At 42.9% G+C, this 22,162-nt stretch overlaps 1 protein-coding gene across 6 annotated transcripts in view; it reads right to left on the minus strand.

The window, feature by feature from the left end:
* The window catches only part of RAD18 (RAD18 E3 ubiquitin protein ligase), a 119,624-nt gene extending 109,693 nt beyond the window's left edge, over positions 1-9,931 (minus strand). For all 6 annotated transcript variants that reach the window (XR_006716016.1, XR_006716015.1, XR_006716014.1 and 3 more), the window contains exons 1-2: positions 9,779-9,931; positions 4,445-4,526 (exon numbers count right to left, since the gene is read on the minus strand). Coding sequence is in view for 3 of the 6 variants with exons in the window: in XM_045493632.1 (XP_045349588.1) it covers positions 4,445-4,526; positions 9,779-9,829 (133 nt within the window). In the remaining 3 variants the exon portion in view is untranslated. The remainder of the gene's footprint in view (positions 1-4,444; positions 4,527-9,778) is intronic.
* Positions 9,932-22,162: the final 12,231 nt, after the last annotated feature.

The raw sequence follows: 22,162 nt of genomic DNA on the forward strand, positions 1-22,162 counted from the left end.
GGAGATTGTTATAAATTAAAAGAGGCCTATTTTAAACAACCACTAAAATAATAAAACAAAGAAGCAGAGCTAGTAAGTCAATTGTGGAAAACAGTTAATACTTAAAATGTTCAATTATTTCTTAAAAAGCAGAGGGATAAGAAAGAGATGGACAAATAAAAAACAAAAAGGTAGGGGGTGCCTGAGGCTCAGTCAAGTTAAGCATCAGACTCTTGGTTTTAGCTCAGGTCATGATCTCACCATTCATGGGATCCAGCCCCGTAGGCACTCTGTGCTATAGGCTCTGTGCAGTGCGAAGCCTGCTTGAGATTCTCTCCCTCTCTCTGCCCCTCCCCCATTCATGCTCATCACTTGCATGCACACTCTGTCTCTCAAAATTAAAAAAAAAACGCTAAAACAAAAGAAAGAAAGAAAGAAAGAAAGAAAGAAAGAAAGAAAGAAAGAAAGAAAATGCATATAAAATGCAAAGATCCTAAAAGGTCCAAATAAAAACAAAATGAGAGGACTTAAAATGTCTGACATCAAGACTTACTACAAAGCTACAGTAATTAAGAGAGTGTGGTATTGACACGAGGATAAACATAGAGAACAATGGAACAGAAAAGAGTCCAGAAACAGACACACACATTACTGCCTGAAGCTATATTGACTATTATGGGGAGTACTCTGTCAGGGGATAGAATGTACAATATCTTAACTATACTGGTTACATGGTATACACCTTCGTCAAACCTCAACTATGCTTGTACCCTTTATGTCTTATAATGGATATAAGGTATTACATGTAAATTATACCTAAAGATTATTTTAACTCATACTTGGAAATAATTCCTAAAACTTATCTTGGTAACTAATGTGAATCTACCCTAGAAAAGAACTAACAATTATTGAGGACCTATATATACCATGCCAGACACTGGGCTCTGCACATTTAGTTTTCACAATTATCTTTTTTTTTTTTTTAAGTTTATTTATTTTGAGAAAGAGAGAGAGTGTGCCCATAAAAATGAGAGAGGGGCAGAAAGAGGGAGAGAGAGAATCTCAAGTAAGCACCAGGCTGTCAGCATAGTGACAAACGCGAGCTCGATCTCACGAACCTGAGCTGAAATCAAGAGTCCGAGGCTTAACCGACTGAGCCAACCCAGGGCTCCTTCACAATCACCTTTTAAAGTAGAAATGACTCATCAAATTTTTACATTTGAAGAAACGTTAGCATTTGCAAGTTAACCCGCCTGGTTAAGGGAGGGGAGTCAAGAGTCAGGCCTAGTAACATCTCTAACACCCACGTTGCTACCAGCACCACCCTCTTATGTCTTTGCTATAGAAACTTCTTCACCAATCCTACTACTACCCACCAAATTCATCTTTTTTAAGCCTACCTTGTCTCTAACCTTCTAAGACAAATCAATTGAAAATAGAGGACAAAAGAAAGAAAATAGAGGACAAGAAAGATCATGAACCTAGATGACCCGTTAATTGGATGGCCAGCTCCTAAACAAAGACAGGCTCACCACTATGCATTAAATACCTTAAGCTACAGTATAAAAAATACACAGTAGACACATAAAGAGAAGTACGAACAAATCTCAATACATGACAATCACAATCACACGGCAAGTTAAGGGTAATACTCTTCAGTGGGAATTCTCCCACTGGGATTTTTAAACTTTGAATATATTTGAATATATTTTTAAACTCTGAATTATATACATTTATGCCAAGGACTACATGATTGAACTACCTGTACGTTATCCTGTTACAAAACAAAAAATTCTGAAATCTAACATCTAAAAGTACTTGGCAAATAAAGACCAAAATTTTCATTGCTACAGCGTTAAAAAAGGCATAAAAATATCCAAGAGGGGATCCAAGAAAACATGGGAGAAGGTGGGATTTGAGATGAACACGATGAAAGGAAGAGATTTACAGATAACCTGAGGCCAGGTGACATCAGGAATATTCCTTGTCTGATGGACTTTCCTACTTTGTAAGTCTTAACTGGAGACCACAGGAGATGAGAGCTTCAGGAAAACACACTGTTGCCACCTCTGCTTGTAGTCGCAAGAACTGGTACCACCAGACCTCTGGTGGCAATATTACTCCTTCACTCGGTCTTCACTCCCATCTCCGGTCCCAGGAATCAGCCTTGGTGCAATGAGTGATGACTACATGTAAAACTGACGCTATTGCTTCTGCCAGCATCTTCAAACACAAAAGACAGTCTTCATGATGCATGGACACTCCTCTTTCGTGTACTGGAGTGGACAGTCCTTGCAGATCAGAAAAACTGGACTGAGAGGGGCCTGCGTGGCTCCATCAGTTAAGCATCTGCCTCTTGATTTTGGCTCAGGTCATGATCTCCCAGTTTGTGAGATTGAGGCCCACATGGGACTCTGCACTGACAGCGTGGCACTTGCTTGGGATTCTCTCTCTCCCTCTCTCTCTCCCCCTCTCCTCTCTCTCTCCCCCTCTCCCCCCTCTGAAAATAAATAATAAATAAACCTTAAAAAAAAAAAAGAAAAAAGAAAAGAAAAGAAAAACTGGACTGAGAACACTCATGTTTTGTTTTTGTTTTTTTTTTTATTTTTGAGACAGAGAGAGACAGAGCATGAACGGGGGAGAGGCAGAGACAGAAGGAGACACAGAATCGGAAACAGGCTCCAGGCTCCAAGCCATCAGCCCAGAGCCCGATGCGGGGCTCGAACTCACGGACCGCGAGATCGTGACCTGGCTGAAGTCGGACGCTTAACCGACTGTGCCACCCAGGCACCCCTAGAACACTCATGTTTGAAAGCTACCTTCTCTGTCCCAAAAATAAATAAACGTTGAAAAAAAAAATTAAAAAAAAAAAGGGGGGGGGGCGCCTGGGTGGCGCAGTCGGTTAAGCGTCCGACTTCAGCCAGGTCACAATCTCGCGGTCCGTGAGTTCGAGCCCCGCGTCCGGCTCTGGGCTGATGGCTCGGAGCCTGGAGCCTGTTTCCGATTCTGTGTCTCCCTCTCTCTCTGCCCCTCCCCCGTTCATGCTCTCTCTCTGTCCCAAAAATAAATAAACGTTGAAAAAAAAAAAATTAAAAAAAAAAAAAAGAAAGCTACCTAAAGAGTGTCATTGGAAAGAATGGTGATCAGAGACATTGAGTCTTCTCATTATTGATATTGGACTAACTATTGGGAACTTGGGGGACGCCTGGCTAGCTCAGTCAGTTAAGCATCTGACTTCAGCTCAGGTCACAATCTCACAGTTCATGAGTTTGAGCCCCGCGTCAGGCTCTGTGCTGACAGCTCAGAGCCTGGAGCCTGCTTCAGATTCTGTCTCCTTCTCTGTCTGCCTCTCCCCCATTCACAATCTGTCTCTCTGTCTCAAAAATAAATAAACATTAAAAAAAAGTTTTTTTAATAAATATTGGGAGCTTGAATGATGGAGATGTCATGACACAGACGAGCTCATGATGGTATGATTACAAGGCTTCATCTCAGTGTTCCCATAAGTATGAAGTGCACATATTTATAATTTTCACTTATCACAGGGTAAATTTATAATTGATTCATAAAAAGGTATCTTTTCCCAGATTTCAAAGGACACAGAAATTTGTGAAGGATAGCATTTTTACTTCCTAAATGCTTTCTCCCCTTCTAATACCACTTCCCAACATTATCTGTTAATGGAGTTTTGTGCATATCCTTTTGGGGTACACTGATAAACAAACTGTTATGCAAATGGTCTTATGGGCCCCCACATTAGCTATAAATTTTTATGTGGTCAACATGCTCATATATAAATTACTGTGAATTTCTCCAACTAATCTGTTGAAATAGTCCCAGTCGTTCCAGTTCACTGGAAATAAGGATATCCAAAATTAGTATTTTGAGTCAAAAGTAGACATTTCCCAAAACTGTTTAGATTGTCATCCATCCTGTCCCCCTGCGTTTATGAGAATTCTGTTTTCTAAAACAGTACAAACATTAGATGTCAGTGTTTTAATCTTTGACAATGTGATGTTACAAAGACATTGCTTCTCTTCTGTTATGGTTCAGTTCAATCATCTTTATATGTCCTTAACCCTTACTAGTTATTTGTTATTTCACCTTCCTCTGTGTTTTTTTTGTTCATTTCCCTTGGAATATTAATGTCTTTGTTACTGGTTTCTAAGAGATCGTTTGTGATTAAGGATGTTAACTATTTGCCATGCACTGCAAATGAAATACTACGTTTTGTCACCAACACTTTACAGTGATGTTGTACTTTTTGGTTGTACAAAAGTTGTGTATTGAAATATAATAATTTTCTGCTTTAAAAAAAAAATATCCAAGAGGAAGATGGCAGAAAATACCTTCTGAAAACCTCAAGATAGAGGAGCTAACGGTAAGAAATAAATGAGTGTTAAATTAACACTACCTTATATAAAAATCACACTTGTACTAGCTCACAGAGACAGTGCATACTTACAGTTATGTGAGCACTGCGGAATCATCATTGCAATGTTGAAATATTCAAAGCAAATTCCACACCGCAGCAAATCATCTAGTGTCTGAAATGCAAAAATACATATATACCTGTCAGAGAGCCACCAAGACTGGACCATCTGCCACAGAACTCTTTCTCCATCCTCTAAAAAAACCAATTTAATAATACTCCTTTGTGAATATACAAACCCAAAATTAACTCCACATAAACTGCAAGAGATCTTGACAAATAGAGAAAAACCTCTCCCACATGACTTACACATTCAAATGTCAGGTTACCAAAAAGGCTTTAAGACAGATAAAGTGGCACTACAGATTCCTGCTCCATATCGGCAACCCTTCACAAAAAGGCTACTCCATTCCTGTTCCATTTGCCATGTGTTTCCCAGCTCTTACTCCAAGCTTCCTCCTCTTCAGACCCCATTCCCTGGCCTACAGTCACTGTCGGGTAAAAGGTACCAACAAGCATTCACCACACAGGTTAAGGGCAAAATTAGAGAATATTTAAAGTCAAACACTCAAAATCATCGAGTTAAAGCCCTTACTTCACAAATGAGGATGCAAACACACATGCTGGGCATAAGTCAAGCCAGGACAAAACTTCCTGTCTCCCTAATGGCAGTCAGTCAGATGCTTTCTGCATAATACCACATGTTAGTTACTACACGGTGGAGCCAAATGAGGAAGCCCTGGAAAGAGGTAGAGCCAGTGACAGCAGAAGAAGTAAGGCAGTAGTTAACCTGGGAAGGCAGACAGATGTGCATCAGCCTGGAATGCAATCCAAACAGGAAAGGATCTATTCTCACAACCCAAAATCTTCTAAATCATTTAAAATAAAATGTTATTCTGCATTCAACAGAATGCTGAGTAGATATGTAAGAGAAAAAGAAAAAAGAAAAAAAAAGAAGGAGCTTTCTCATGTACCAATATGGAAAGACTGCCAAGGTAAGTGCAAAGAGGAAGTAAGGCAGGCTACTTTTTGTTAAAAAGAGAGGGTAGAATAAATATGTATTCTATTTTTACCTTGGATACATATGAAGAAATTCTGAAAAGACACACACTAAGTAATAAATAATGGCAACGGGGGTCAGAATACTGGACAGTAAGGGACAAGTTGGAAGGGAGACTTTTACTTTTCATTTCATGTTTTTTAACTATGAGTGTATTACTTAAATTTTAAAAATACAAACAAAAACGACTAATGTCACTAACAGTCTATATGATGAAATACTGTGTAGCCATTTAAAAAAACACACACTTTTAAAGAATAATTAATGCCAAGGGTAAATGTTCATGTTTAATGGAAACTAAAAAAACAAAACAAAAATCAGAGAACAAATCTACAATACATCACAATAAGACTATACAGTTTAATCTCCGTAATAATCTTATGAAGTCTATACTATCTGTATCCCAGTTTTAAAGATGAAGCCTACAGTGCTTATAAGTGGTTGAATAAAACCCAAGAAGTGGACTCCAAAGGGTTCCCAAATTTTAAATCCATATACGCATCATACACACAAGAAAAACAGAAGGAAAACAGGAGAAAACATTAAACAGTGGTTATCTCTGGATGGTTGGATGATGAGTAACTCTCATTTGTTCTTTTATGTAATCTGAATTTTAATTTTTTCTACTCTATATACATACTCCATTCATAATCTGTCAAAACTAGAAATTCCTATTGTTAAAAATCCAGGGAAATAAACATTAAAATGTCAAAATCTTCTATTATTTTCCACGGTAAGCTACCAATGACACCAACCACTAGAAGACTGTGTTGAAAATCAATTAAGAGCAGAGACAGGATCGGAAGCCAGCATCCGAGCATCCGCTCTCTTGTGCTTTCTTCTACCTAACCATCCTCTCTCTTCTGGAGGAGTAGTTCTGACACATGCCCAGCAAGATTTGTGGAAGGTGATACTGTATCAGGTGAACTATAACATTCTTGTAAAAACTTCTGGTCACGCCACTTCAAGACCATAACATGCAGTGCAGGAAACAGAGAGCGGTCAAGTGGAATGCTCCAGGACTTCTTCAACTTAGAGAGAAGAGGACAAAGTGGAAGGAGGAAGGAAAAAGTGAGTGAAAAGACTTAATAACTAGAGAAAAAGTTCTTAAGTTTTTTTGGTCACAGATCCCTTTTAAAATAGGGATAAAAACTATGAACTCTCTTCTCAGGAAAACACATACAAACAGAAATTTTATAAATAATTTCAAATACAAAAGTCTGTCCATGGATCCTAGGTTATTGGGATTTAGAGGCAGATTTCACCTCAAAGGAAGAAAGCTTCAAACACAGTTTCCAGGAGCAGCTAATTCTTTGTCCCTGGAAAAGTTCAAGCAGAAACTATGTAACAAATTGGCAAATACATTATAAAGGGATTAAAACACATAGATCAATGGAACAGGAGGGAGAGCCCACACCTATACCCTCAATAAACACACCTATAAACCCACACCTATACCCTCAATTAATAAACCCACACCTATACCCTCAATTAATCTACAACAAAGGAGGCAAGAATATACAATGGGGAAAAGACAGTCCTTTCAATAAATGGTAATGGGAAAACTGGAGAGCTACATGCAAAAGAATGAAACTGGAGCACTTTCTTACACCATGTGAAAAATAAATTCAAAATGGATTAAAGGCTTAAATGTGAGTCCTGAAACCAAAAAACTCCTAAAAGAAAACCTAGGCAGCAATTTCTTGGATATCACCTTAGCAACATATTTATAGATATGTCTCTTCGGGCAAGGGAAACAAAAGTAAACATCCAAGCACTGGGACTACACCAAAATAAAAGGCTTTCACACAGCAAAAGAAACCATCAACAACACAAAAAGGCAACCCATTGCATGGGAGAAGATGTCTGCAAATGATATACTCAATGGGAGGTTAATATCTAAAATATATATAAAGAACTTATACAACTCAACACCAAAAAACCCCCCAAATAATCCAATTAAAAAATGGTCTGAGGTCTTGAATAGACATTTTTCCAAAGAAGACATACAGATGGCCAACAGACACGAAGAGATGCCCAACATCACTCATCATCAGAGAAATGCAAATCAAAACCACCATATCACCTCACACCTGTCAGAATGGCTAGTACCAAAAAGACAAGAAATAACAAGCGTTAGTGAGGATGTGGAGAAAAGGGAACCCTCCTGCACTGTTGGTAGAAATGTAAATTGGTGCAACCAATGTGAAGAACACTATGGAGGTTCCTCACAAAATTAAAAACAGAAATACTATATGATCCAGTAATTCCACTACTAGACATATGCACCCCTATGTTTATTGTAGCATTTTTTACAAAAGCCAAGGTATGGAAGCAGCCCAAGTGTCCATGGATAGATGAATGCATAGAAAAGATATGGTACATATATACAATGTAACATTACGAAGCCATAAAAAAGAATGAGACCTTGCCATTTGTGACAACATGGATGGATCCAGAGGGTAATCTGTAAGTGAAATATGCCAGACAGAGGAAAACAAATACCACATGATTTCACTTATATGTAGAATCTAAAAAAACAAAAAAATGAACAAAAAACAGCCCCTTAAATACAGACAACTGGTGGTTGCCACCAGGGAGGTGGATGGGGGAAGGGCAAAATGAAGAGTATTAAGAGGTACAAACAATAAAAACAAAATAAAAGACCTATTAGAAAAGTAGAAAAGAAATACTGGAAGGGGGCTGGCTCTCCACTATGATTCTAATATGGGCTCAATCAACCCCATCGTTGAACACTCTCGGGTGCTCAACCCTGTATTCAGTGCTCTGGTGAGACATCAAATCCAAAGAAGACATGGAACCCGCTTCTAAAGAACATTGTGGAAGTTGTGGTAATATATAAAATATGCTCAAATCTACACATCAAAAAGCTTTATAAGCTTTTATTTCCTTTATCCAATTCAATCTTCACAACAACAAATAAAAAGGGATGAAAGGAACACTTCACACATGTTAAGTGCTAATGATAATAATAAAGACGTATTAATTGAATGCTTAGTACCTTCCAGATACTACCTTCAACCGATCAGCAAATAATCTTTGAACATGCACTATGTGCCAAGCACAGTGAATAAGCCAGACAGGATCCCTACCCACACACATCAACTCATTTAACCAACCGTATGAACTATTTATTTTTGTCTCCACTTTGAAGAAATTCAGGCTGAGGGAGGTTAAGTAGCCGACTCAAGATGACACGGTTAAATAAGAGCCAGACACCAGATCTAACCCAGGACCACTGAACTCAAATCTATGTTCCTTTCCACTGTAACTTTGTGTCAAGGCCACCACGTCTCCAAAACCACAGCTTTCCTAGATCCCTCCACAATGTCAGCTTTTCACCATGGGGCTATCTCGAGTCCCCAAGCTCTGTAGATGACACTGATGACAGTAAGAAGAATAAGACCCTATCCCCCAAGTCCCCTCACTTAATCCTCAAAGTCAAGTCTTATGAGTCAGTGGGACAAACACCATAAACACCATAATCCCCAAATTTACAAAACTGAGGGAAAACAGCTAGAAAGTGGTCTTGCACACAAACAGAAATGCATAATTACAGAGCAAGAAGAAAAACCAAGCAACTGATTCTTAGCTAGCACAGCAAAGTGTATTTGCTCTTGATCAAGCACAGCAGGAACCCAGGGCTCACCACTACAGCAAATGGAACTGGAATGACTTGCAAAAAAAAAAAGTTACTTAAGTGAAATACAATGAAACAAAAGGCTAAGGCTGAGCCTGAACCCTGATCTTGTTTAAAAGCGATGCACAACTGTTAGGAGTTAGGACAGGTCAGGGAGGGGTTAGAGCAAACCAGCACCAGGTGATTAGAAGAAATGAAAGAATGGGAAGGAGACGACCTGTTTGGCTAGGTGATTAAATAAGTGTTATCTGATGGAGGGTTCAAACCAAATCAAGTCCGGTGTCACTAGGGGAAATTCTCAACTAATGTACTGCGAGAGTTTACGTAATGCTCGACAAGTAGTAGGCCCTCAGAAAGGATTAGTTGTCACTGTCGTTTTCACTGTTTGGACTATTTTTCTCGAGGTCATTGTTCTTGCTGAAAATACCCGGTTCCAAAAGGCGACCAACATAAGTTCCCCATAAGGGACCGAGGCCTGACACCGTCACTTCTCAGCAGGAGGCTCAAATCTACCAGGTCGCTCAGGGGCAGAGCCGAACCGGGTACCCTGGCCCAGCTCGAGGCTCACATCACATCCTTTCTCCTCCTCAAGGCGGAGCTGGCCTCCCGGACACCCGGGTGCCCCCAACCTCCCCAGACCACTCACCTTCATGACTGCCAAGCCAGGAGGCCACCGAGGCTCGACTTGGGAGTCCATGGCTTCTCCTAAGTAGGCTGGGGGGTCCGTCACCCACTGTCCTCCCCGCGCTCCACAGCTACTCGAAATTCCCCGCGCTATGGCGATACGTCAGCAGCCCGCGACGCGCCTGAGGCGTGTGCGGAGCCTGCTGGGAGTTGTAGTACATGGGCGGAGCGCCGCCAAAGACCCCCCTCCCCCCCCCCCCCCACTGCGCACGCTCCAAGCCCCCCCTCCCCCCCCAACCTTTGCCTCTCAGGGCAGGTAAATGGTTGAAAAGCCCACGTTAGGTTTTGTAGCAGACCCTTGATAAATAGATGCCTGTGGAATGTTAGGGAAAGACAGTCGGGAATCAAGTCAAATCCAGACCTTGCCAAACCTCTCAAGGTCCAGGCTCATTCCTCCTCCTCACCTCGCCCTCCGTGATTGCTCCCCTCTCTGAGCGGGTGTTTTCATACCTAGTATTTCGTGTCACCCCATCATAATCGTGAGAGGTGAATATTACCATTGCTAGTTAACACAAGAGGAAACTTCGGCTCAAAAAAGTGAATCATACAGTGTCATTGCCCAGACTACAAATAGGGCCTTTGGACTTTAAACGGGAGTTCTTTCTTTTTCTCAAATTAAAATTAAAAAAAAAAAAAAAAAAAAAAAAAAAAAATTTCTGCAGAGACAACCACCCTAACTCTTTCAGATATTTACTTTCTTATATTTCCTATGCAGATATATAGATACGGCTTTTTTTCCCCACAAATGTTATTAAATTAAATGCATAGCTTTGTCAACGAGTTTTTCTGTTCCTTTATTTAACCACACATCTTAAGGCCTCTCCATACTAATACGAACATATTTACCTCATTCCTAGCTACAAAGTCAATAACATAGGTGTACCACGATTTATTATTCCCATTCTGTGGAGCATTTAGGTTATTTCCAGTTTTTCACTATTGCAAAGAGTTACAATGAACATACTATCTATATACATCTTGGCACACTTGAGGCAAGATATGTGGGGGATGATGTCCTACCAATGGAACTACTAGGTCAATTTGTGTGCTCTTTTAAAACTGTGATAGTATTATATGATTTGCCAAAAAGGCTGATTTATACTAATGCATTTATACTCTCATCAAGCAAGTATAAGAATGCCCATTATCCAAATGTGAAGCTGACCATCATACCACCCAGTCTGTCAGTTTAACTCAGCACTCCCCCACTGCTTTATGTGGACCTTCATTGCACCAGGTCTCATGGCCCCAAGTCAGCAGTTAACATTGCTCGGGTCAGACCCCTGCTGCTTGTCACTGCTATCCAACAAGGTCCCTGCATTCATTCACTCATTCAACAAATACTTTTTTTTAAGTTTATTAATTTTTGAAAGAGAATGAGAGAAAGAGAGAGAGAGAGAGAGAACAAGTGGAGGAGGGGCAGAGAGAGGGGGGACAGAGGATCTGAGGCAGGCTCTGCACTGAGAGTGGAGAGCTTGATGAGGGGCTCAAACTCATGAACCATGACATCATGACCTGAGCCAAAGTCAGATGCTTAACCGACTAAGCCACCCAGGTGCCCCAACAAATACTTTTTTTTAAGTGCTTACTGTTGTCCAGGCACTTGAGTCACACTGTGAAGGAGGCAGTGGTAAAGTTGTTATTGCCATCATACAGACAAAGGCACTGAGGCTTGGAGAAGTTAAGTCTTCACTTCTTTAGGCTTGCTTCGTAAGAAATTCTGGCTCCCAAGCCAGAGCTGTATTCAATTGATTTTTCCCAGCCTATGCCCAATTATTCATTGGACAATAATAATATTAACAGCATTTGGACAAAAGACTTTAATACCCATTACAATAAAGGCTGACATTCATTAGACACTTGTGTGCAAAGCACTGTTCCAGGTGTTTTTATACAATTTGACTTATTTCAGACTCACTCCAACCAAATGAGGAAAAGGAAGTAAAAAGGTAACTCACTTAGGGCATTCTACTGGTAAGTGGAAGAGGAAGGATTTGAACTCGGGCAGTCTGGCTTGAGTCCACGTTCACCACTACGGAGTATTCTCATAAAAACACCTCATCATGAGAATTCTTCTCATTTTATAGATTCGGCAAATGAGTCTCAGAGAAGCAAAGAGACTCATTCAAGATCACATAGCTTGTCAGTGGCAAAGTCCAGCCTTGAATCTAGGTCTCTTAACCCCAAACCTTAAAGGATCATCCACTGACACTTTATGGAAGAGTAATTGAGCAGACAAAGCCTCTGTTTAGAAGTTTGAGGCTCCCAGGATGCTGTACCTTATGGGGTTCCAACAGGAGGGTGGGGAGTGGCAGAGAAGAGTGCAGGGTTAGGGAATACAATGGGTTTGTATCAGCCAATTAGAGAAGGGCATGCAAATGAACTCCAAGGGCAGTTGTAGGTATTGCCTAGTTCCTGAGGCGGTAGTGGGGAGGGGGAGCAGGGGCTTGGAGAGACCAGGCCCCAGGTCTGAGTGCACTAGTAATCTTTCCTTTATGGTACTTGTAGGTTGAAGGTGACCAAAGGCTAGAAACGCGAGGGAAAAAGAAGAGAGAGAAAAGAGAAAAAGAATGAAGAAGGAGAGAGAGAGGGAAAGAAATGCAGTCTTCCCATTCAGTCATGAAGACAGATTGGGGATAGGCATCGCTCGTTGGTCCTGGGCTCCAGATCCAGCTCTCCATCTCTGGAGAGTCTCCAGGGTAGCACCCAGTGCCATTCATCTCTGAGTTCCTGCCACCAGCTGCTCACGGAGACTGAATGTATAAGTAATCACCGGGATCAGCCCACATTCCTGTGAATCTTTTCCTCACGGGCTGAACGATTCTCGATCCTGGTTACTCGATACTCGATACTTGATACTCTTCTTGCCCTCTTTGACAGCACCCACTCAAGCCCACCTTTGGGCCCGGAAAGGAAAGGCCAGGCAAGAGCACAAACGGGTTCTGAAAGCAGCTTTGAGTTCAGGACAAAGGCATTTGCTTTGTCCTCCCCATGATATTTATCTGGCACCTTGGAGCCAATCCACTCTAAGCTACTGTTTCCACAGACATTCTCCTTTTCTTAGATCGATAAAGAGATTGTACTTCCTCATTCAGCAGTGAAAACAAAATGTTCCATATTTGAAAAGCAGACTAATGCTCAGCAGAATCACGCTTTGCACTTAGCACAAAGTGAAGGTCTGGGATAGGGCCACCAGAGAAAATACAGGATGCCCTATAAATTTCAATTGCAGATAAACAGCGACCATTTTTTTTAATTAAAAAATTTTTTTAACACATTTATTTTTGAGAGAGAGAGAGAGACAGAGACAGAGCACGAGTGGGGCAGGGGAGAGAGAGAGGGAGACACAGAATTGGAACAGGTTCCAGGCTCTGAGCTGTCAGCACACAGCCTGATGTGGGGCTCAAACTCATGGACTGCGAGATCATGACCTGAGCTGAAGTCCAACACTCAATGGACTGAGCCACCCAGGCACCCCAACAGCAAACAATTTTTAATATAAATATATCCCAAATATTATACACGACATATTTATACCTAAAAAAATGCACTTTTTATCTGAAATTCAAATTTAACTGAGCATCTTGTAGTTTTATTTGTGAAATCTGACAACCTTAATCAGGGAAACATCCTTCCCAGGAAGTGTGGGGATGGCCTGGCCACACCCTAAGGTCTCCCAGGGCCCCGATTTCCTTTGCAGTGTCTTTTCATCACACTCCTCTCTGTGCTCCATTCTCTCCCTCTGAGGGCCCATGCCTTCTCTGGTCATGGGAAGGAGGTCATTGAAGGAGCTCAGGACTTCTTTCCTCCTGTCCTCCCGTCTTCCCCTCCCCTACTGAGCCGCTATCCACCTGTGCCAAGTGCTGGAATGTGAAGGTGAACAAGAGAGTCACGGTCCCTGTTCTTAAGGAGCTGATACCTGAGAGGGAAGAGGGGACCCAGACAGAAACAAGGGTGTATGTAAGAAAATGAAGATAATTTGGGGCGCCTGGGTGGCGCAGTCGGTAAAGCGTCCGACTTCAGCCAGGTCACGATCTCGCGGTCCGTGAGTTCGAGCCCCGCGTCGGGCTCTGGGCTGATGGCTCAGAGCCTGGAGCCTGTTTCCGATTCTGTGTCTCCCTCTCTCTCTGCCCCTCCCCCGTTCATGCTCTGTCTCTCTCTGTCCCAAATATAAATAAACGTTGAAAAAAAAAAAAAATTAAAAAAAAAAAAAAAAAAGAAAATGAAGATAATTTAATAAAATGGTAAGTAATATGTAAGTGAAAAAGGATGATGCAATAGAGAGTAGGGAGCACTATAAAGTGGATAATGTGGGAACTCCTCTCTGAGAACATGGCATCGGTGCCAGGACCCAATAATGAGATAGGGGCAGCCATGCAAAAACCTGAGGGTGGAGGGCTCCGGGCCTTGATGAAAAGTTTGGATTTTAATACATGTGGACTCAGGCTAGTTATTGAAACTCTCTGCTCCTCAGTTTTCTCCTCTGTAAAATGGGGATGTTAATAGTAGCATTTGCCTTACAGTGATGCTATGAGAATTACAAGAATTATTGTAACTAAGGTGCCTAGAAAGGTGCCTGGCAACTAATCAGCCCTGTGTAAGTATAGCTGACATTGTTACCATGCTGCTGTCAGCACAGAGGGAAGCCCTTGGATGGTTTTAAGCAAGGAGGTAACATGATTTGACCTACATTTTCAAAAGGTCGCTCTGGGTAATAAAGGATTTTAGTGGTGAAAGAATAAAAGTACCAATCAGAGGACAGTGACAAGGAGCTGACCAGGTTGGCAGTGGCCAGGAGGAGGTGAAAGTGCTGTGGGCTCCATGATTACCGTGGACCCCACCCTGCCTTGTTCTCACCAGTTTCTAACTCCTCCCACCTTGGGACCCCAGCCCCGGGGCCAGCAGGGCCTACTTTACATTGACAGACTGTGTCCATCATCCGCTCCACTTGCCTGTTATACCACTGCCTCTGGAAGCTTCTCCCTGGCACTGATTGCCTGACCATAATCATAGCCTCTTCTTAGGAGGGGTACCAACCTTTCTTATGGATGCTTTCAATGAATGTTTACTGAGAACTTACTATAGGCCCTAGAGGTCCAGGCAGAGCTCACAAGCAATAAACTAGATGAAGAATATCTGCCCAAATCAAGGTCTAAAGATGGGAAGAGCTTTGAGATCAGAGAGGAAGAACTTTAAGGGAGGGAGCTGTATTACTTGAGATTCTTTTGGTTACAAAATCTAACATGTTGAGTTAGAAAGCCAACTCAAAATGTCCTAATCAAAAAAGGGAGTGTTTATGTAAACAGAAAGTCCAGGAGTAGGTATTCAGGTGTGGCCTGATCCAAGTTTTAGCAGGTTGGTCTCTTTTCCTTCCCCTCAGTCTCTCTTAATGCCTTACATCTGCTTTCCTCAGTGTTGTCTGAATGTTCCAGGAAGGCTTCTCCAATGTGGTGGCAAACGTGGCCTCCAGAAGCTCGGAGACTATGTTCCACTGGCAAAACTGCATGAGCAGAAACAAACATCTCATTCCCAATAGTCTCCTGCCAAAGTACCAGGTTGAATCTCATTGGCCAGAACAGAGTCACATGCCCATCCTTAGACCAATCACTGTGCCTCAGATTGTCTAGGTCTGAGTTTATGGGGTAACGGTGGATGCTCGAAATGAACATTAGGGTGCCGTCAGTAGTGACAGAAAGAATGGCTCCCTGTAAACATGCAGATTGCAAAAATGGTTGTAAATTCTTCCCCTTCCTATATCCACACCTCTTTAGGATATGACTCCTTCCATCAAGACGTGAACCTGTTTTTCCACTCCTTGATTCTGGGCTTGGTCATGTGACTTGCCTTGGCCACTGCAACATTGACAAGTGTAATGCAAGCAGAGGCTTGAAAAGTGCCTGTCCGCTGGGCTTCGTCCTCTGTCATGCTGCCCTTGGAAGCCTCACCACCATGTGAACAAGCCCTAACAACTCCCTGGATGATGAGATAGGTGGCCAAGTTATCTTTGTTACCCCACCTGACACAGAGCCACCTACAAGACACGGGAGTGAGGCCATCCTAGACCATCCAGCCCGAGCCAAGCCACCTGCCTTCCTACAGATCAGCTCAGCCAGCTCTGACCAGAAAAACTGCTCAAGATACACATTCACAGGGTCATGGTAAGTAATAAATGTTGATTCTCTTAAGCCACTAAGTTTGGGAGTGGTTTGTTACACAGCAACAATGGCTAACTGCTACAGTGAGCAAAAACCACACTGCCCCTTCCCAGAAAGCCCCTTCCCAGGAATCTTCTGCATGCCTAAAACCTGGTGTGGGAGCCCCCTGCCACAGAATTGTGGGAGCCCTAGGCTTATCAGTCCCTCCTCTTCCCCATAGTAGTCTTCTCCTGCTCTCTGATCCAAAAACTTATCTCCACTCTGCTTCTGATCTGGTGCCAGACTTTATAGGTCCCAGGGGCATGACAGTCCTTGTGAAGAGCAACTCATATGCAATTCTTCTTTCTGTAGGCTTCCAGTCACTCCTCCTTATAAGGATGCAGCCATCCACCAGGAAAAAACTGAAGGATGTGTAACTGAATCCTGTGCCTCCACCATCTGTCATGATATCTGGATACACATTCCCTGTTCAAGCTCCAATTCTTTGGTTCTTAAAGGCTCTTTAGATTCCCAGAGCCTGGGAAAGTTGAATGTTCCTCTGGGGGTGTTAAAGCAGGTTGTACCTCAAAGACACTCCATGGAAATTACTGTCTCCCAACAGGACCATCCACGCCCTAGCACAGCTATGAACACAAGAAGGGGCCCCACAAGCACTCATGGGGTGGATCACCTGGAAAGGTACCAAACAAGCATCAGGGCTCTAGGGCCCTTGGATACAGGAAGTACTCGGGGCAAAGGGAGAAAAGCAAGGAAAGATTGAAAGGAGACAGGGTGGAAATCACCAAAGACAGAATTCTTACCAACCAATTTGGTCTTCAGTGTCTAAGGACAGGACTGAGAGTCACACAGACCCCAATTTGCATCCATGCTCTTCCATTTACCATGCGATCTTACATAAGCCACTTATCTTTCAGAGCCTCAGTTTTCTTTTCTGCAAGGTAAGAACAATAATGCCTACCACTGAGGGTGCTATAGCCATTACATTTTTTAAATGTTGGGAAGGGGTGCTTGGGTGGCTCAGTCGGTTGAGCGTCCGACTTTGGCCCAGGTCATGATCTTATGGTTTGTGGGTTCGGGCCCCACATCGGGCTCTGTGCTGACAGCTCAGAGCCTGGAGCCTGCTTCGGATGCTGTGTCTCCCTCTCTCTCTGCCCCTCCCCTGCTTGCACTCTGTCTCTCTCTCTCTTATAAAAATAGATAAAAATTAAAAATTTTTTTAAATGTTGGGAAGCACCTACAGGGCACTTGACAGTGAGTGGCTGGCCACGGCATAGGAGTAACAGTCATAATTATTACTGTCATTGTCACCAATACACGTTATTAACCAGAGGGCATAGAGGTTAAGAGCACTAGCTCTGAAATCACACTGCTCGGTTCCAATCTCAGGTCCACTGCTTACTAGTGCGTGGACTGTGGTCTATTCCCATGGAAAGGAATCTGGGCTGCTTGGATACATGGCTGATTTGAGATCTGGGGCAGAAGAGGTGCCAGAGGAACCTAGAACATCTTACTGTGCTCCCAAATAAGGAAGTTGTCAAAAACTAGTAGAACTGGATTGTTTATCTGGTTCCAAATGATCAGACCACAATTTACTCGCTGTTCATAGGGAAAATGCAGCTTTTCAATGGAGGAATGAGGAAGAATCCACTTGATCTCCAAAAGGGGGTACCAAGTAGCAAGCACTTCCAGATGTGATACCATATGAAGCACACATCATCTGGGGAGCATTCTTGCAAAAAAGGGTGAAACCGATTCTCACAAAACATCTTGGTACAACTTCTAGTTTATCACACAAACATGGGGGACAGCAAGCAGGCAACTGGCAGATTGAGAAAGCAACCGGACATATCCAGACCATGGAGCATTCCACAAGAAAATTAATCAGAGTTCTTCAACAGGTCATGAGCAGAAGTCACTGTTCTAAAATAACAAAGATGTAATAGACAGAACCCATTATACCCCTGTTTGGACCCTGATTTGAACAGACTAAACTTGCAAAGAAATTTTTTGGGAACAATCAATGAATTTTGAATATGAATTATGTATCGCATTATACTGAGAAGTTCTTATTAATTTGACCAGGTTGACAATGGGATCGTCATTATGTAGAAAATGTTATTTTTAGAGATACATGCTGATGTCTTTCATGGTAAAGTGTCACAATGTCAGTGATTCATTTGAAATTTTAAAAAGATAAAGCATATTCGGAAAGTTTCAAATAATTGTTAAACAAAGGATACACATAATGGATTAATTATACTATTCCCTGTATTCTTTTGCATGTTTAAAATTTTTCACACTAAAAATCGGAGACTGTTGATCCTGCCATTTTACAAATGGCCACATGGGGACAGTGGAGTACCAAGCTGGACCCAAACTTTGGGTTAGAAATTCTGAATAATCACCACATTCATTCTTTATTCATTTACTTCAACTCATCCTGGCATCTAATCGACCTTTGGTGAGCGCCAACTTACCAAAGGACCTCGAGCTGTGCCTACAGGGGATAAAGGGTCAAATTCATCCCCACCCCTTCCCTCCTTCAGGCACTTGTGTAAATAGTGTCTGTTTATCTGGAGACCAGGACAGGGCCGTCACCAGGAGCTTCTGTCTTGGGGGGTCCCTGCTAACACAGGTGTCTCTGTGTTTGATATCACTGGAACGGAGACCTTGGCTGGTCACGTCAGAAACAAAGAAATTAATATGGGGGCCGGGGGGTGCCACTTGTGTTGTATGAATTCACCTCATCTACATGCATTCGGGTTTGCACACTTACTAGCTATATGATGCTGCGAAAGTTACTCCACCCTTCTGAACCTCATGGGGCTAATAATAGTTCATACCTTACGGCTTTTCTGTTGGAGAAGAATCAGATAGTCTTTATAAATTGCTTAGAATGGTGTCTGGCACACAGTAAGTGCTCAATGTGAACATTAGATATCTCCATGTTCCCCTGTGGAGCCCTGGGGGATGGAAGCAGGTTTTCAACTTGTCTGATTTACACAAAGGCCCCAAAGTCTGCTAGGAAAAAAGATGAATGTGGCCTTGAGACTAGGGCACTGGAATTCAGACTCTCCAAAAAGCAAGATCATGATTATAGGATTATAGCAGCTACTTCTACTGAGGGTTTTCTCTGTGCTCAGCACTATCTCAAGCATTTTACATGTACTAACTTACTTCTCTCAACAAGTCTACAAGGCAAGTCCTGTTACCATCTCTACTTTAGGGGTGAGGAAACTGAGGGACAGAGCTAGTAAAGAACTTTTGTGAGATTTCTCAGCTGGTAAGGAAGGGAGGCTAGGACTTAAACCCAGGCAGCCTGGTGTTGGCGTCTCATTCATATCCATGAGTCTCACTTATACCCAGCATACTCTTCTTTGGCGATGGGTGCTGCAGAAAGATGAAGCATTTTGCTAGAGAGAGAAAGTGTCATCCTGCCACTGACAGGAGTCTGTGTATCTTGGCAAGAAGGGCCAAGATCATGCTCTGAATGCATTTCTCAAGAGCACCCCCTGGACCATGGGGCTTTTGATTGGCTCCTGGGGTTTGCTTGCCCAGCATCATTTTTTCTGATAATAGAATCCATTTCTTCCTTTTGGAGAACTACTCTTACCCTACTCTCAGCTGGGTGGTCAGGAAAGGCTGATGAGACCAACCACTAGCTCAAAATTGGGGAAGTGACTAGACCTGGCTAATGACAGTAAGCCCCACCCTCCATTCACTGATTGGTTCATTCTAAGCTTGTGACTCAAGCCAGACCAATCAGATAAAATTCTGGGACTCTCACTCCTCTACTGGGAAATAGGATACACTCTTTTTCTTCTGGTGTAGCTGAATGCTAAGAGGCACACTTGGACTTGTTTTGGGCCATCCTTGTTATCATTTGGAAAGAGTCAGCCTGAGAATGTAGACAAGGTGAAGGAAAGCAGAGCTGAGAGGTAGAGAGACAGAAGCTTGTTGACATTGTTGGAACACCTGCACCCAGTCCTTCCTGAATCTTAATGTTCTTTTCAATAAGGTGGGGCAAAAAATCATTCATTTTCATTGAAGCTAGCTGAGTTGGGTTTTTGAGTCCTAACTTGATGCATTTCTCAACAGCATGACACGAAGCAGAAACAGCCAAGCTATTTATCAGAGCATCAAAGACCTAGGGGCAGTGGTGTAGGTTCAGGTAAAAGAATAGGCATATGAAAAAATAACACAAAATAAAGGAGAATGGGCATATGAAGAAGGAAACTCTTGTTCCGTACATGACAGGACTCTGTAAGTTGTCTTTAAAGAAGGTCTGCAGTCTGTTCCATGCATGGGCCATTGGTTTCCATATTGGGAAGACTTCAAATAAAACCCTTGGGAGGTTTGATGGGTGGTGTGAGGATGGAGAAAGGGAGCTAAGCTGGAAGTCCAGAAACAAAATTACGTGGGGGTGCGTAAGACCCATAAATAATAATTATTATTTTTATTATAATATAATTATTGTTATTTAATTATTATTTAATTAATATTTAATTATTAATTGTTATGACCTGGACCCATGCAGTACTTGAATCCCCAATCATCACCTGACCCTCCATTGTTAAAAAGTAGCCATGACCTAGAAGCCACAGGAAATTTTTTAACAGCAACATATAGGATCAAGTAATGCCCCTATTAAAACCTTCCAAAGACTTCTTACAGCTCTTAGAACAAAATCCTCACCAGGACTCTGCATATGCCCTCCTCCCCACCAACCTGTTTTCACATCTCTCACCGCCACAGTCCCCTCTGCACTGGCCTTCTCCATTCTCACGTGCCAAGCTCTTTCTCACCTCAAGGCATTTGTCCATGATGTTCGTCCACCTGGTCCCCTCTCCAACCCCACCCTCAGCCCTGCACATGGTGGGCTCCTTCTCAGGCTTCTGTTCCCAGTCTGAGCTTCTTCTCCTCTAAGGGGCTGTCCCAACCTCCCAGTCTAAAGCATCACCCAATATCCCCCTCCCCATAGCTTGGTGTTTCCTGTTTTGTTGTTGTCATTGTTTGATCTCCAGCATTTGACCATAAACTCCTTAGGGATCTTGGTCTACTTCATTTACAGTGCTATCCCCAGTACCCAGCTCAATGCTTGGCACATGGTAGGTTCTCAGAAACACTTTGTTAAATGAGTGAATGACAGCCGAAGATGTGATTTTGTTTCATTACCAAAGCCTTCTCACTCTGAAATGGCACCTGCCCCCAGTTGTGTATGAATAGTCATTTAGTGCAGAAATATTCATTGAGCACTTACTATGTGCTAGGCACCACACCACCATCTGGAGAGGGTGAGGACAAAGAGAACCCCAGATTATCTAACATTTCAAACATTGTAGTTTGGGGAGAGAGATAATACCTAAGTAAACAAATAAACAAAATAAATTCCAATGAGGAGAAGTGCAATGGGGAAAACAAATAGCGACTGGCGGGGGTGCGGGCAGCTTTCACAGAGTGGTCAGAGGAGGCCCCTCTGAGGCAATGACCCTTGAACAGAAAGTGTAAGGAAGAGGAGGAGGCAGAAAGGAGAAGAGGCTGGGAAGGAGCATCGCAGGCAGGTGGCTAAGTGAGGACAAAGGCACTGAAGTATGTGGCCCTTGGTTGGTCCGAGGAGAGGGGGGCTCAGGTGGAGAATGACCTGGATGGGCATGGGGAGGAGACAAGGTGGGCCAGATGGGCAGGAGCCAGTCCTATGGGGCCTTGTGGGATTCAGAGCGGCGATTCCGGGCCGCCTGCGGTGGCTGAGGAGGTTGCAGGCGAGCGGGACGTGATTTGTCCAGTGCTGATTCTGTAAGATGTCCCTCTCTCATTATTTGCTTCTTGAATCCCAGGCTGGACTTCCTGGGGTAGCTCAAAAGGCCTGGAAAGTTCCTCTGCTCTCTGCCTCTTCCTGGCATGCCTTATATAGGCACAGTCCCTACTCACTGCCACCACTTCTACTGCTGGTGGTGGTCTCTTTTTGATGCCCGCCCCCCACCCCTGCACTCCATCCTTCTCCACATCCTTCTAGTGCTAAGGGCCCTCACAGGCCACTGCAGGGGCGGGGCCTCTGCAGCTACGTGCCCTGAGGCAGCAGCAGGGTCATTTCTAGGCCTGTTTGGCTAGGGTGGGAGATAGGTGTCTGTCAAGGGGTTCTTAGGAAGGCTTCCTCCACTACCCACACTCCACCTTTTTCTACAGAATTGTCC

This window comes from Leopardus geoffroyi, chromosome A2, assembly GCF_018350155.1.
Source record: "Leopardus geoffroyi isolate Oge1 chromosome A2, O.geoffroyi_Oge1_pat1.0, whole genome shotgun sequence".
NCBI classification, from domain to species: Eukaryota; Metazoa; Chordata; class Mammalia; order Carnivora; family Felidae; genus Leopardus; species Leopardus geoffroyi.